At 34.8% G+C, this 15,046-nt stretch overlaps 1 protein-coding gene across 1 annotated transcript; it reads right to left on the reverse strand.

Moving 5' to 3' along the window:
* Window positions 1-10,567: 10,567 nt before the first annotated feature.
* On the reverse strand, window positions 10,568-14,731 carry LOC102803894 (degenerin mec-10-like). Its single transcript, XM_006818585.2, has 9 exons — window positions 14,542-14,731; window positions 13,996-14,159; window positions 13,791-13,877; window positions 12,508-12,616; window positions 11,796-11,868; window positions 11,602-11,659; window positions 11,012-11,079; window positions 10,810-10,885; window positions 10,568-10,687 (listed from the first exon to the last, which is right to left on the reverse strand). Exons 1-9 carry the CDS (start codon window positions 14,729-14,731, stop codon window positions 10,568-10,570), a joined length of 945 nt encoding a protein of 314 aa, XP_006818648.2.
* Between the last annotated feature and the right edge of the window lie 315 nt (window positions 14,732-15,046).

The raw sequence follows: 15,046 nt of genomic DNA on the forward strand, positions 1-15,046 counted from the left end.
ATTGTAATTATCAAATATGTATTAGCATATTTGGGAGGGAGACAATAAACCCCAGTCAGTAATCAATGTTCCCTTGGTCTAAAATTGTAATTATCTAATATGTATTAGCATATTTGTGAGGGAGACAATAAACCCCAGTCAGTAATCAATGTTCCCTTGGTCTAAAATTGTAATTATCAAATATGTATTAGCATATTTGTGAGGGAGACAATAAACCCCAGTCAGTACTCAATGTCCCCTTGGTCTAAAATTGTAATTATCAAATATGTATTAGCATATTTGTGAGGGAGACAATAAACCCCAGTCAGTAATCAATGTTCCCTTGGTCTAAAATTGTAATTATCAAATATGTATTAGCATATTTGTGAGGGAGACAATAAACCCCAGTCAGTAATCAATGTTCCCTTGGTCTAAAATTGTAATTATCAAATATGTATTAGCATATTTGTGAGGGAGACAATAAACCCCAGTCAGTAATCAATGTTCCCTTGGTCTAAAATTGTAATTATCAAATATGTATTAGCATATTTGGGAGGGAGACAATAAACCCCAGTCAGTAATCAATGTTCCCTTGGTCTAAAATTGTAATTATCAAATATGTATTAGCATATTTGGGAGGGAGACAATAAACCCCAGTCAGTACTCAATGTCCCCTTGGTCTAAAATTGTAATTATCAAATATGTATTAGCATATTTGGGAGGGAGACAATAAACCCCAGTCAGTAATCAATGTCCCCTTGGTCTAAAATTGTAATTATCTAATATGTATTAGCATATTTGGGAGGGAGACAATAAACCCCAGTCAGTACTCAATGTCCCCTTGGTCTAAAATTGTAATTATCAAATATGTATTAGCATATTTGGGAGGGAGACAATAAACCCCAGTCAGTACTCAATGTCCCCTTGGTCTAAAATTGTAATTATCAAATATGTATTAGCATATTTGGGAGGGAGACAATAAACCCCAGTCAGTAATCAATGTCCCCTTGGTCTAAAATTGTAATTATCAAATATGTATTAGCATATTTGGGAGGGAGACAATAAACCCTAGTCAGTAATCAATGTCCCCTGGTATAAAATTGTAGGAATTGGGGGGGGGGGGGTAGGAACTGTTACACAAGCAGTGGTTAAGTTCTGGACAAATGTGGAGAGTATTGCAAGATAGATTTTCAGTTATGGACTGACATGGCCGGAATGTGGTACTATACATGAGTATTCGTGTCTATACCCTTAGACTGTTTCTAGTGTCGGCCTAAAATGAAAACAAATATCATTTCTTACCTAAAGCATCAGCGTGGCGAAAGCCTTGGCGTTGATCGCCGACCACACAAGTGTACACTCTAGACGCCCATCCATCCAAAGGTGGCAAGAACTCTTGTCTTTCAGTGTCACAGTCCACGGCACAAAGTATGCCGTCTTCACGAAACCTGAGGCCTGTTGCATTTGGACATTGGCTAATCAATGTTGATTTTTTAAGCGAACGACGTTCCCCTTGTACAGGCAAATGAATAGGTTCGTCGTCTGCTGTGACCAACACTTGCACAAAAGAATCTGCCGCCATTTTTATCAGAGCCCCCCAAGTGAGTGTGAATTTTTGCACGTAAAAAAAAATCACTCATAAAAATCGAATTTACACTCATAAAATTAAACTTATTCAAACATGAAATAAAAACATTACAAATAAAATAAAAAATGTTGCATATAAAATACGTTTATTAAACACAAATATGGAATATTTAATACAAATGCATTTTCACTAATATTGCAACGTTTGGCTTGCCATAATTTACTTAAAAATCGTTTTAATGCTTTATGAGATATAACTGAAATAGCTTAAAATTCACAAATTATTATGCAGATGAGCTCATTAATATGCATGAATGTCAACCAAAAACTAATAAATTCTGTGCATTGCCCCAGACAAGCTAGATACCAAGTTTAGTTGAAATCCGAACAGTGGTTCTTGAGATATCGATGGAACACACACACACACACACACACACACACACACACACACACACACACACACACACTAACCACAAAGACTCCCTTTTTGTGCTTCGCACACAGGAGTAAAAAACAAGTCATGAATGACATAGCCTTCGCTAGTTGTCATTCTAAAGTTGCATGGAAATAAATTGGCAAACATGATTTCTATGACATTTTCAAGTCTATAGCACTCTCCATCCAGGTCAGCATTATTCTCAGCAAGAAAACCAGATAGCACCAAACCAGTACAACCGGTAAAATGACAAGGAAGTATACAAATCATGTATTTACTGATGCAGTTGCAATAATCAGTTTTGGTTTAAAAATACACAAATTTAGTATGTTTTGTTAAATAAAACGATTCATTGATGATTATCTTAGACATTCCATCAAAATCGGCAATGAGATGTTGTTTTTAAACATCGCGGGAAAAACATGCATTCTGCGTCGCAATATTTGTTACTTCAATCGGAATCCCTCATGTAACCCAGCATGCAACAGTCATGATGTAACAACATGCATGATGTTGCTAGGGCACTCTATGACTGAGGTATTTCCAGGGGTCAGGTTTTTTTTTCAGCTGTCTTGTCTGCAGTTTTTTGCTTCGATTTACTTATAGTTTTTCATTCCACTTTAATAATCTCACTAGTTTTTTTAAATTTTCGGCAATTAGTATCATCGGCAATTGAGTAGTAACAACTACAAATAACCGCGCAGTGCAGCAAAGTGGTATACATCTTCCCGTAGTACGCTGTGACTTGTCTTTTCACATTTTTGCCCTTACATGCAATGGGCAAATTATTACTAGTCTCTCACTTGTGTATGATTTGGTAACTTCTTGCAGACTTTCATAACAAAGTATTAAGCTTCGTGACAGGATTTCAAGGATCGCGGGCAAAACTAAAGTGACACAGGTGTTTGTCAAAGTGATGCAGGCCCGCAGTGCTTGAAAGGCCAGGGGAAAATACTGTAATATATGTGTATCGTTTGAATGTGATTGGTACAGGCATGTCTAAGATATACGTCTGGACACAGACATGAACGCACACACAGAGGTCAACCCATAAGTCCCTGTTTTAGGACTGCATTCGGTATTAACAAAAACGCAAGAATAAAATACATTTTAACAAACCTTAAATCCTTTCACTTGCACATAAAGCCTGCCTTGGCCAACAAGAGTTTTAAGTCTTTTTCCATTTAACTCGTATCCAGGTGGGATCACTGGTTCACTCAACATTCTATTGCTACTTCCAAGAAAGATGAAATCCTTTGAGGTCAGACTTGCAACTGTATATCAAAATAAAAATATTTTGAAATATTGCAATAATGATAAGGAATTCAGTTATGCTTTGCCACTTTATTTACATTACATTTACCTATACTGTACTCATTCAACTTAGTGACCAGCGTATTCCCCTCCAGAAATCATGTTTTTTAGGGAGGTGGGCACATGAAATATTATGCAAATGACAACCTGATGACTAATAGAGTTCTTCAATGTATTTGACCTATCTGTCATATATCTTGTCTGCTGCCTTTATGACAACATTGGTGGAACGTCTGTATCTGTAACAGTGCTTGTGATATTATAGTTATGCATAGGAATGTGGTCACATGACCCCCACCCACTACTGGGTGATACTACCATCATTATATGTTCTTAGAATGAAATTCAAATTTCAAGAAACAATTTAGTATATTACTATATTGCCCTTTATATAGTACCCTCTCTCTTAAATTACAAACAAGTAAAACAATGGACAAATTAAAATAGGTCTACCTGGAAAATGCTGGAATTGGCAGCATTTGATCACATCTCTCAGTTTACTTCGTATGGCAATCTCCCTATCTTCAATTGTAAAATCAATCTGTGATTCAGCAATTACAATGTCTTTACTGTAAATAACTGGAATATCACAATCTACAATAAATACAACTTTATAGGATTTGCTTAGTACAGGTTTTTTTATATTTCTTGCCATTTCTCTTGATGTTTTCCCTTTTCTATGGGATGAGTATACAGCTGCTCGCCTAGGATTGAAAGACATTGGTGGACCTGTCACAGAGCATTCTCTTCTATCGTCACTGAATGTTCTAGCAACTTCACGGGCCAATTGTGTAGTGTTACCAAGAGCAGATCTGGCATGTTCTAAGAGACCGAAATAAAAAAGGGAAGATTAATCATAACATTGTATACTATAATTTCATTGACGGACATGAATGTGCAAATATTTTCAAGTCCATGAGTAAATAGAAATGTATATATAATATTGATATCAGCTCAAAAATGGGGATGTGCATGAATGTGTTTGCCTTCCCCTTGTCCATTATTCAGCAAACAACCTCATCTAAGTTATTAAGTATTATAAATAATAGGCAAACCTAAGTGTTTTATTCCCGTTAAAATTCAATTTTGTTCATTTCATTGCACTTCAATATGTCAAATTATAACTGTAATGAAAGTACCTTGAATCAGAGGGCATATAATTTTCTGTTAATTAGCTATGGTCAAAGTTTTGATTTTTAATTCTGTTTACTACCTTCTATCTTGTGTCAAGGAATTTTTTTATTGTAAGATTTATTGTAAATTAGTTTTAACCTGTAAAAAAAACATGATAATATTTAAAAATAGTCATTAAAATTAGTACAGCTAGGAAAAATAAAATAATCAAAGAAAGCTTAGAAAGAACTCCCGTGTGCTGAGAGTATTGAAGACACATTAAAAATTAATTCAAAATTACTTGTACTTGAGATATTGATGGAATAGCTGAAAACTAATTATGTAAATCAGGTAACTGATATGAACAGATTTAAGTGTAAAACTAATAAGGTTTGCACAATGTACCAAGTTTCATTGAAATATGATTAGAACCTAAAAAATATTAATTATTATGCTAATTAGAGTTAATATGAACAGATTTTAACCCAAAAATAATCAGGCTGTCTATTGTCCTAGAGCATTTATGTACCAAGTTTTATTCAAATGTGATGATCATTACGTGAGATATCAGTATTAATTAATTATGTTAATTAAGTGATTAAGAAGCATACATATTTACCAAAAACTAATATGGTGCATAGTCCTAGGTTCATTGAAATGTGATGGGTACTCTTTAAAAGTTTCATTGAAATCCAATGAGTGGTTTGTAGACATCAGTACAACAGCCATAGAACAGCAAAAAATTAACTAATTATGTAAATTAGGTAATTAATAGGCACATTTATCCCCAAATTAATCAGGTCTCTGCATAGTCCTAGAAAATGTTGCAAGTCTCATTGAAATGTGATGATTAGTACTTTAGATATCAGGTGAACTGCTGAAAATTAACTAATTATGCTAGTAAGGTGATTAATATGCACAACAGCCACAGAACAGCAAAAAATTAACTAATTATGCAAATTAGGTAATTAATAGGCATATTTATCCCCAAATTAATCAGGTCTCTGCATAGTCCTAGAAAATGTTGCAAGTCTCATTGAAATGTGATGATTAGTACTTGAGATATCAGGTGAACTGCTGAAAATCAACTAATTATGCTAATAAGGTGATTAATATGCACAATTATTTACCCAAAAACTAATTAGGTCTCTGCACAGTCCTCAAGTAACTATGTACCAAGTTTCATTGAAATGTGATCATTACTACTCGAAATATCAAAACCTTGCGGCTAACCGAGTCGTGACCTCGATATGGTTCGTAACCAGTCTTGTGATTGATTGTTAACAAATGCTGAACAGGCCACGCCTCCAACTATGCCGTGCGTTCGGGCAAACCGTTAGGAATTCCTAAATGGAGTAAATTTGTGTAGTTTTCTTGATTTATTCTGCAGATATCGGTAAAATGTAGGTAGGGCTTTGGCGAAATTCGAAGGAGCAACTAATATTCTTCAACCTGTTTTTTTTTTTTCGATTTTATTTTTCATTTTTTTCGTGTTTAAAAAATGTGAGCTGGCTGGAGCCTTCATCCCTCGTCTATTTCTTACACTAGATACCAGCCGACACCCCCCCCGCTCATAGAGACTGCGTATTACAGTTGATTATAGTTCCTGGGCTCCCTGTGGTATATGGATAAGAAGGATCTCCTTTCCTACTTTCAAGCCCCCCCCCCCACCGAACAGTAGTTTATTTCAACCTCCCACAACTGAGATTAATTAATGACCCGGCCATGATCTCTTCAGACCCACCTAAGTATTAATTTTTAATGTAGCATGTAGGCATTTGCAAAATAAGATAAGTTTAAGTTGAACAGAACTACATATGATACTAACAGTGACAAGAGATAATTAAAAAATAACAATAACAATATTTTATATATGTACTTTGATTCTAGAATGCCGTGAAACAATAACAGCTGATACAATTACAAAATGTAAAATCTTTTTTCATGGCAACAAGGAATGATGCCCGGAAACTCGAAATTCTTGTTATTGTCATCTATTGCTCAAATCGAAATCATATTGAGAAAAAACTCCAAAATCCTCAAATTCTCAAAATATTTACTGTTCAAGATCCAGTTTTGTACATTACAAACTATACTCACCAATAACACCCGATTGTTTTGGTTGATCAACCACAGTGCCGGTGGTCGCTGAGGAAACTACTGTGTATGTTCTGCTCGCCCAACCTCCTTCCGGCGCCAAAAAACTGTCATTTATTGCGTCATAAGCAATTGCCATTTGAGCATTTTCGATCATATAGCGCAAACCTGTTGCGCCTGGGAACTGAGAGACCAGGATGGAACGGTGTAAAACACCGTCCCGCAAAGGCACATTCACTGGATCACTTCCGTTTGCTTGGCAAAGCACCCAATGCGAGTTAACGCTTGCCGCCATGCTGTTGTTACAATGTGTTGAATCGAAGTCAATGACAAAGAGTGCCCTCTGCGTTCACTCGGCGCATATAAACATGATGCAACGAACGCAAATAGAGGTTGACTAATATAAATGGAAGTTTCACCAATACAAATAAACATTTGTATTGTATACATAGCGCCCTCTATGCTCACTTATCACATTTTTTTTTACAAATACAAATAGATGAATCACGAATACAAATATAGATTTTACGAATATAAATGCAAATTTCACAAAACCAAATGCAAATTTGCATTACGAATACAAATGGAGGTTTTATGAATACAAATGTAGGTTTTTACAAATACAAATGACAATTTTAAGAATATAAATAAAGGTTTTATGAATACAAATATGTAATTCATAAATATAAATTTAAATTCTCGCACATAAATATTTTTAATGAATATTGCAACACTTGGCCTTCCATATTCAGATATTTCAAGTATTAATCATTATTTTTCAATAAAACGTGTTGCACAGATGATCTAGAACTATGCAGAGGCCTGATTAGTTTTGGGTAAAAATTTGAGCCTATTAATCACCTAATTTGCATAATTAGACGGCTCTATTTACAGAAATCGCTATGTCAAGTAAACACATTATTTCTCTGTGCATTAAGACATATTCTACCACACCTATTTCCCATGCTGACACTGACACATATCGAGGGTCTTTCGTAAAAGATTTTCACTGTGCTTTTTTATTAAAGCATATCATTTATGATTATTTGTTATAGACTAGCGTATAATTTCATCCGACCAATGATTATGGAGGTAAGTGCTTCAAAATTTTAGTTGTTTAGTTTAGATGTATTTCACTTTATATATTGTGTATATATTTATGCATCCATCCTTTTGTTTCATAAAAGATCACACTCAAACTTCACACATACATCATGCATCATATTCGAATATGCTTTCTTTCTTTCATCAATTCAAGATGCGTGCAGGACTTTAGTGCATGTCACTGACAATTTTCACCCTGCTACCATAGGTGAAATAACCCATTCCTATGCAATGTAATAATAATTAATTGTGTGAGTGAAATGTAAATGTAATTAATTATCTATTGCCATAAATAAATCACGTTACCAGATAATAAATGATTGTTGCATCTCAAAAATAATTTTGCATAAAAACGTGGACATGTGTGGAAATGTAATAGCCAACATCTTCACTTAAAACAAATTACGAAGTGATAATAATCTGCAGATCTTTTTTTAATGTTGCAGCCGGAAAGTTCATAACTGTGGAATCTATTTGCTCAGATTAGCTGCTGCCGTGTATGGTAGCAGTTTGAAGTGTGCCCTCTAGTAAAGGTAATAGTTTGAAGTATGCCCTATTAAAGGTACCAGTTTATATTATGCTTTCTTGTAATGGTAATAGTTTGAAGTTAGCCCTGAATACAGTGCTGTGTGTACAGGGACGCGTTCGGTTGATATATGTCCCCACCACAGCCCTGCGTACCTCCATAGACAAAGTCCGGGAGCGCACCGGAATTGATGCGCAAGTTAAAAATAAGTAGTTTCCAGCCGAAATCGCTTGGAATGACGATAGTTATCCGTAACGACCATTACAAAGTTATCTGAAACTGTGACTAGTAAAGACGGACAAAATGTAAACGCATAGGTACCGGAGGAATTATCCACCATACGCCGCCATTTTTAATTTCATTCACGCAAGAGAATGTGTTTGTTTTTAGGGTAAAGTAGCCGATTTCATCCACAATTGGTCTCCGAACTGGGAGTTCTAGATATATCTGGTGATCGATCATCATTTTTGATACCTGGGCATGTTATTTCATTAAAAAATTATATTTTTCAAAGTTCTGGACTTTGTCTATGGAGGCAGGGCTGTGGTGGGGACATCTATTAACAGAACACGTCCCCGTACACACAGCACTGTACTCAGGGCTAGTTTGAAGTATGCCTTTTTGATGATACCAGTTAAATTTATGCCCTCTAGTGATGGTACCAGTTTAAATTATGCCCTCTGGTGATGGTACCAGTTTAAATTATGCCCTCTGGTGATGGTACCAGTTTAAATTATGCCCTCTAGTGATGGTACCAGTTAAAATTATGCCCTCTAGTGATGACACCGTTTAAATTATGCCCTCTGGTGATGGTACCAGTTTAAATTATGCCCTCTAGTTATGGTACCAGTTAAAATTATGCCCTCTAGTGATGACATCGTTTAAATTATGTCTTCTAGTGATGGTACCAGTTTAAATTATGCCCTCTAGTGATGGTACCAGTTAAAATTATGCCCTCTAGTGATGACACCGTTTACATTATGCCCTCTAGTGATGACATCGTTTAAATTATGCCCTCTAGTGATGACACCATTTAAATTATGCCCTCTGGTGATGGTACAAGTTTTAATTATGCCCTCTAGTGATGGTACCAGTTAAAATTATGCCCTCTAGTGATGACACCGTTTAAATTATGCCCTCTAGTGATGACACCATTTAAATTATGCCCTCTGGTGATGGTACTAGTTTGAAGTAAACTCTCTTGACGGTACCAATTCATCTTGTCATGGTACCAGTTGAAATTATGCCCTCTAGTAATGAAAATAGTTTGAAGTATAATTTCTAGGAACGGTACCAGTTTAAATATCGCGCCTTATGATGACATTTTATTTGCTAGAGGGCGGAACTTTAGTCACTTGATCCAATTATGAATAATATGAAATTATGAGTTGGCGTGGCGCGTGTCGTCAACTAGCCTACGATTTACAGATGTAACCACACAGAGTATGACATGAACAAGAACTCCGCTAATAATCAATCCCTGGCAAGCAGGGTTTGGCACAAGATCCATCGTGTTGTGTAATCGGTGAATAATTATGACAAATCATCCATAGATAGATAATCTTTGTTGGTTTCAAAGTCATTTATACCATTTGGATCAGGCCTTCATGAATTGCTACAAATTTGTTACATGGTGACATATACTGATAGAGCGGGATATACGCACTCCATTGCAGACAAAGTAAGGAATTGCATGTCATTTAACATATGAAAAACATATATGCATATTAATAGAAACAAGATTTTTGCCAATCTACCTTCTAAATTTTGTAAAAATGAAAACGGGTAAATAAGAACAATAAATTATACATAGATATGAAAAAAATGTAAAACCATGTTTCATTATAGCGTAAATTCCTTACTTGTGAGAATGTAGGAATAACCAAAAATAATATGACACAATACTCAGTAAAAGTTGGTAATGTTCGCAGACCATTTTAATGCATATTCCATAACGTCATTACTTACACAGAAATGCTAATATGACAGAATATTATTATAATGACCACATATATGATATGTTATTGTTAACATTATCTGAAATAATAACCGCGTTGCTGTAACCATGTTTTATTAACTTATATAATACAATATAATATAATAAGTACAAAGTAGGGTAAAGCAAGTCGATTTGGATCTAGCTGATCAGATCAGTATATGGAATGACTAGTAAAAAGAATTTAACCCCTTGATCGTAATCGTTAAAATACAGTATGCATGACCTCTAAATCTTCACACATCGTGGTAGTTTTTGAGGGTACGAAGTGAATAATTTCAATCATTTGTTATTAAAGTTCAAGAACATATAAACATGGCAAACATTAATGACAAATTCAGGGCATCAACAATGAACAATGTGCTACTGGTGTGACGTAATATTAGAGCGATAAGGTCTTGATATTCAAGCTAATTTAAGTACATAAAATTGTTAAGATGCCAAGAATGAGTTCAGTTACTTCGAGCAGAGTTACAGCTGACATTCCAATCCATAGTCCAAGGGCGCCACCAATGTCAGCAAACAAGTCAAACATCTAAAAATGAGCATTGTAATATTTTTAATATTAAGTGCTGTAGGAATAACTCTAATAAAGCGTTTGAATATGATACATGCATTCTAGTATTTATATTGGAACAGACGAGATACATTACTTACATCATATGCTTTTTCTTGAGATACTGTCTCAATATGTAAACTGTCAATGTACACTTGGACAAGGGCGATGTTTCCCCTGTTGGGCAAATACAAATAAAGAGCTACAGGAATATATGTGTTACTAGTACAATGCATTGCATTATTGGCAAGATCCAATGACAGGTTTTGTTAAAATCAGTATGATATCATACAAACATATTACCTCAGTGTCGATGTTTTAATAGCCTTGGTTTTGTTATTCATTACATGCAACAAATGTAACAGGCGTTCCTGTAAGAAGAAAATGAACAAAGAGTATACATAATTCAAAACGTTGCCAACAATGTAATTGCCATCTTATAATGCAAATAACTATGAGGAAATATGCATGTTCGCACTAGCAGAAATATAAAGTGTATGTAAAGTGAACACTATCTGCACTGATAAATTAAACACTATATGATTGCATAGTAAAAACTTAGTGTGCTTAAATTGTGAAGGATCTGTACCTAATCAGATATATTATTATGTCGCATGAATAGCGCTTTTGGTTGTTTGGGATTTTAGTTGTCTCTCATATTTCATTGTTGGTGTATGTATGCTAACAATGGTACAAATATTTCACTGTACTACCTGTATGTGTAGAGTATAAACGTAGCATTGTATCCTCGGCTAAAATTACGACGTGCAGTTCCCGTCCCCAAACAGAACATGTTTTAATGAACTAACCAATAATGTATGCACACGCTGATCAATACACTTATTCATTTAAGTATGCGTCTCATTATCATATGACATGACTGCTATACTTACAGAGTAGCCATCTGATGGCCAAACTGCCAGGGACGTAGTCATGCTGTAGCTGTATCGACTGAAAAATACACAACACTTAGTTGAGCTAGTATATTCGTTTGTCATGTTTTCATGCCATTGCCCAATAATTTATTTTACTTACCAAGGTGCGTATATTGAATAAATATATATTGAATAACATGAAGTCATTTTACCTGCACGGCTCAGGACAGTTACATGTTAGTTTACCATGATTATGTAAATATCTTATCATTTGGTGGCACAAATCTAATGAAAGTAGAAACAATGAAATGTTATCTGCATTTGTGTTTGCTGTAGGTCAATTACTCGTGCTTCCACATAAACAAATATTTTTCCTCACTAATAATATAATACACGATATAAAAATGTGACGTATTACAAACGTAAGCATAACTATTACAACCTTCGAAATAAGAATCTTCATTAAATAACAAAAGGGTGGATGGATACATACTAACGATGCATGACAATAGAGAGAATGAAAGTAACGAAACAATGTAATAATATATCTAAACACACAAAAAGTACTGGCTAAAACCTTGGTGTGAAAAAATCTTCACATGAAAACAATAGTTATCATTCAGGATGTGTTACATGACAGAGTCGACAATGATAATATGAATAATAATACACAATCATGCCTTCCCCTTTACTAAACTTGACTTCAATTTGTGGCTGTGATTTGGATTAGAGTATAGCCACTGTATACTGTGAGATGGAACATTTAACAACGTCGGAAAGTTTCAGAACTTCAATCGTCAGGATTGACATTTATTATGTTGCTATATATCTGCATTTCCCCCCGCAACATATAGCAATCCAAGTGCATGCACACATCCACACGAACATACAGACAAACGCACGCAGAATAGCCCAGCCTCTCACCTTGCGTTTTGTTCAACATATTACACTTCTTATAACCGTTTTTTGATATGGCATTTTCACATCCACATTTGCTACGTAGAAATGTTTGTAAACACTCTTTCCTGCAGGCCTGGTGAAATAAACAAAGATATTTTTGTGTATCCCTTTGCTGGGCATATTTTTGATGTGGATTGATGTGATTTTTTTTATTTGTAAAAATGTATATTGTAACTATTGATATTGAATGTGCTTGAGATTTATTCTGTTTATCCACAATAATTGTAAGGCTTTCTTCTACAGTTCAAGATTTATGCTGCTCACACGGCCTTGTAAAATCATAACAAGCATAGTGTCATTTTTAATACGATGCGTTTTCCTTCTCCACAAGAAATTGAATAAATATGCAGTTGCTTGCATAATACCATCGACTTTTATCATTAACTAAATACACAACAGTTACCGGTCACTGTTGGGGATAAACCAGGTGGAAGACACCCACTCCCCATTCTGATTACCATTGGGAATTGGTTTTAGCTTCTCTAAATTAGGGTCAATCTATTCAGTTTACTGAAATCCGATAACATAACTAAGAAAATTTGAATAGACAAGCTGTATTTAAGCATCAGTGTCGTGCCATATTTTTTTTTGGCTCGGAAGATAATGTAATACATTTAATCCGTTCGTTTTTTCACATATGGATGGCGAGTACTCCTATCAAAATAACAAAAAGTGCAATAGAAAAGGGTCATCTTTGTCGAACCCGTCTGTGTAACGCTAAGTACTGTTACCCTTTGTTATAACGCATCTTTTAATGTTTGTTCCCATGTAAACTTTCTGGGGCCAACAATAATCTAATCCGGAACCTGTATTTCCGCGCGTCAAAGTGAGTCTTTCCATAAAGGTCAACTCATTTCAAATCATCCATCATGTTATAATAGATTGTTCTTCTAGCAGGCCCTTTATTTCTAAGTCCAATTCAAAGGTTCCAGCGATATAGTTTGAGAAGGCAAAATTAGAATTAATGTTTTAGTTGAACTCAGTGAGAAAACACTTGCTGGAGCATAAATATTTGCCATAACGAAAGTGTGACCCCTTGCACAATTATAAAATAATCTATGTACCTTTCGAGTTCCTAAAACGTCTGCCCAACTTCAGAACATTAATCTTATTTATCAGAATAGCAGTACCAGTAACTGTACCAGTAACTGTCGGGCGAACCGCCAATTTTAACCTTGCAGAAAGCAATGCACGCTCATAATTTCAGCACTATTATCATCCAGTGGTGTATAAGTAATACAACATACCGAAGTTGAGTAAGGATAGTTGCCATAAGGTGTCTTATCTTCTTTTGTACAATTATACCATGGTTGTCCCAAACGTTTGGTTTCACTCTGAAATAGGTAATATATATAATACACATCTTACATGTGGGAGTGTTTTTTTTAATTTAAAAAAAATATGTTTCTTAATCGACGTTATGTGTGCGGTGAATGAAACTGTCAAACTTACGATAGAAATTCCAATTGAAGTTTCGTATCCAGGTACAACGCTTATTGACTCATCTTCTGGAAAGGGGTGATTATTTGGATTATGTACAGATAACACAAATCCGACGCCTTCAGATAATAATGTTAAATATTCAGACTGTTCTACAAATAGGATCAGTGTAACACCTTGTAACGATATAGAAAACAATATTTTATTATTTTAATTTGGCATATTTAATATATTTGCCACCACATTTTGAAAAGAACAATGATATGTATTATATACATTCAATGTATAAATGTTTAATTGACATTATACATAATGGCGTATGCGAATCGGCAACGTACAGGACTTATGTTAAATAGAACACACACATGCCAGTTACTGGGAATGAGCATTTATCTTTGAACCTCACACATTAATTTTCACACATTAGAGTCAATAAAATTGACAGCTAACAATTTCAATTTATTTAATTGATTCTTGAATAATAAATTAATTAAACTCAATCGTAATGGCCTAGTGGTATTTACGTATTCACAATAGCTTTCTTTAAATGTGGCTTACCGTTTTGTTTGCCAGTTTTCGAAGTTGTATACAATTCTCTGTTTTGAGTTGATGGGTTGAATGTAAAACAGTTTCCATATTCGTTGTCTTGAAATTCTGAAATATCACTGAAAGTATAACATAAATAAATCGTCATAAATCTTTGACATACAACTTTCAAAAAACATCTGTATTCACGGATAGCTGCCATGTGTGACATACGATGAAACTAAGACAGAATTTATTAATCATATGAAAAGGATAGGGTATTTTGAAATGAGAAAGGAAATTTCCTGTGATGACTGCGAAAGCCGAGATTCAACTATACTGAATTTACATTATAATTTAGATTGTATTATTAGGCTTAAAAACCTGATATGTAGTCACATTTTTGGACGTACTAATCGCCAGTGGTTGTTAGTACATCTGATGTACCGGAGTGTTGTAGTATGTAGTTCATAACAAACAGACCTCTAGTCACAGTAGCGTTGCGTTGAGGGCATTGTCACCGATACCACTTATTTTT

The sequence above is a fragment of the Saccoglossus kowalevskii genome, chromosome 9 (genome assembly GCF_978046115.1).
Source record: "Saccoglossus kowalevskii chromosome 9, keSacKowa6.1, whole genome shotgun sequence".
NCBI classification, from domain to species: domain Eukaryota; kingdom Metazoa; phylum Hemichordata; class Enteropneusta; family Harrimaniidae; genus Saccoglossus; species Saccoglossus kowalevskii.

What these genes read in the sequence shown, in the direction of transcription:
- LOC102803894 (XM_006818585.2), bottom strand. Translation starts at nt 14,731, where the DNA reads ATGGCAGCTATCCGTGAATACAGATGTTTTTTGAAAGTTGTATGTCAA. An exon ending in AACTGTCCTGAGCCGTGCAG is followed by an intron (nt 11,660 to 11,795) that starts GTAAAATGACTT and finishes TGTATTTTTCAG; the next exon opens with TCGATACAGCTACAGCATGA. An exon ending in GGCCATCAGATGGCTACTCT is followed by an intron (nt 11,080 to 11,601) that starts GTAAGTATAGCA and finishes TTCTTCTTACAG; the next exon opens with GAACGCCTGTTACATTTGTT.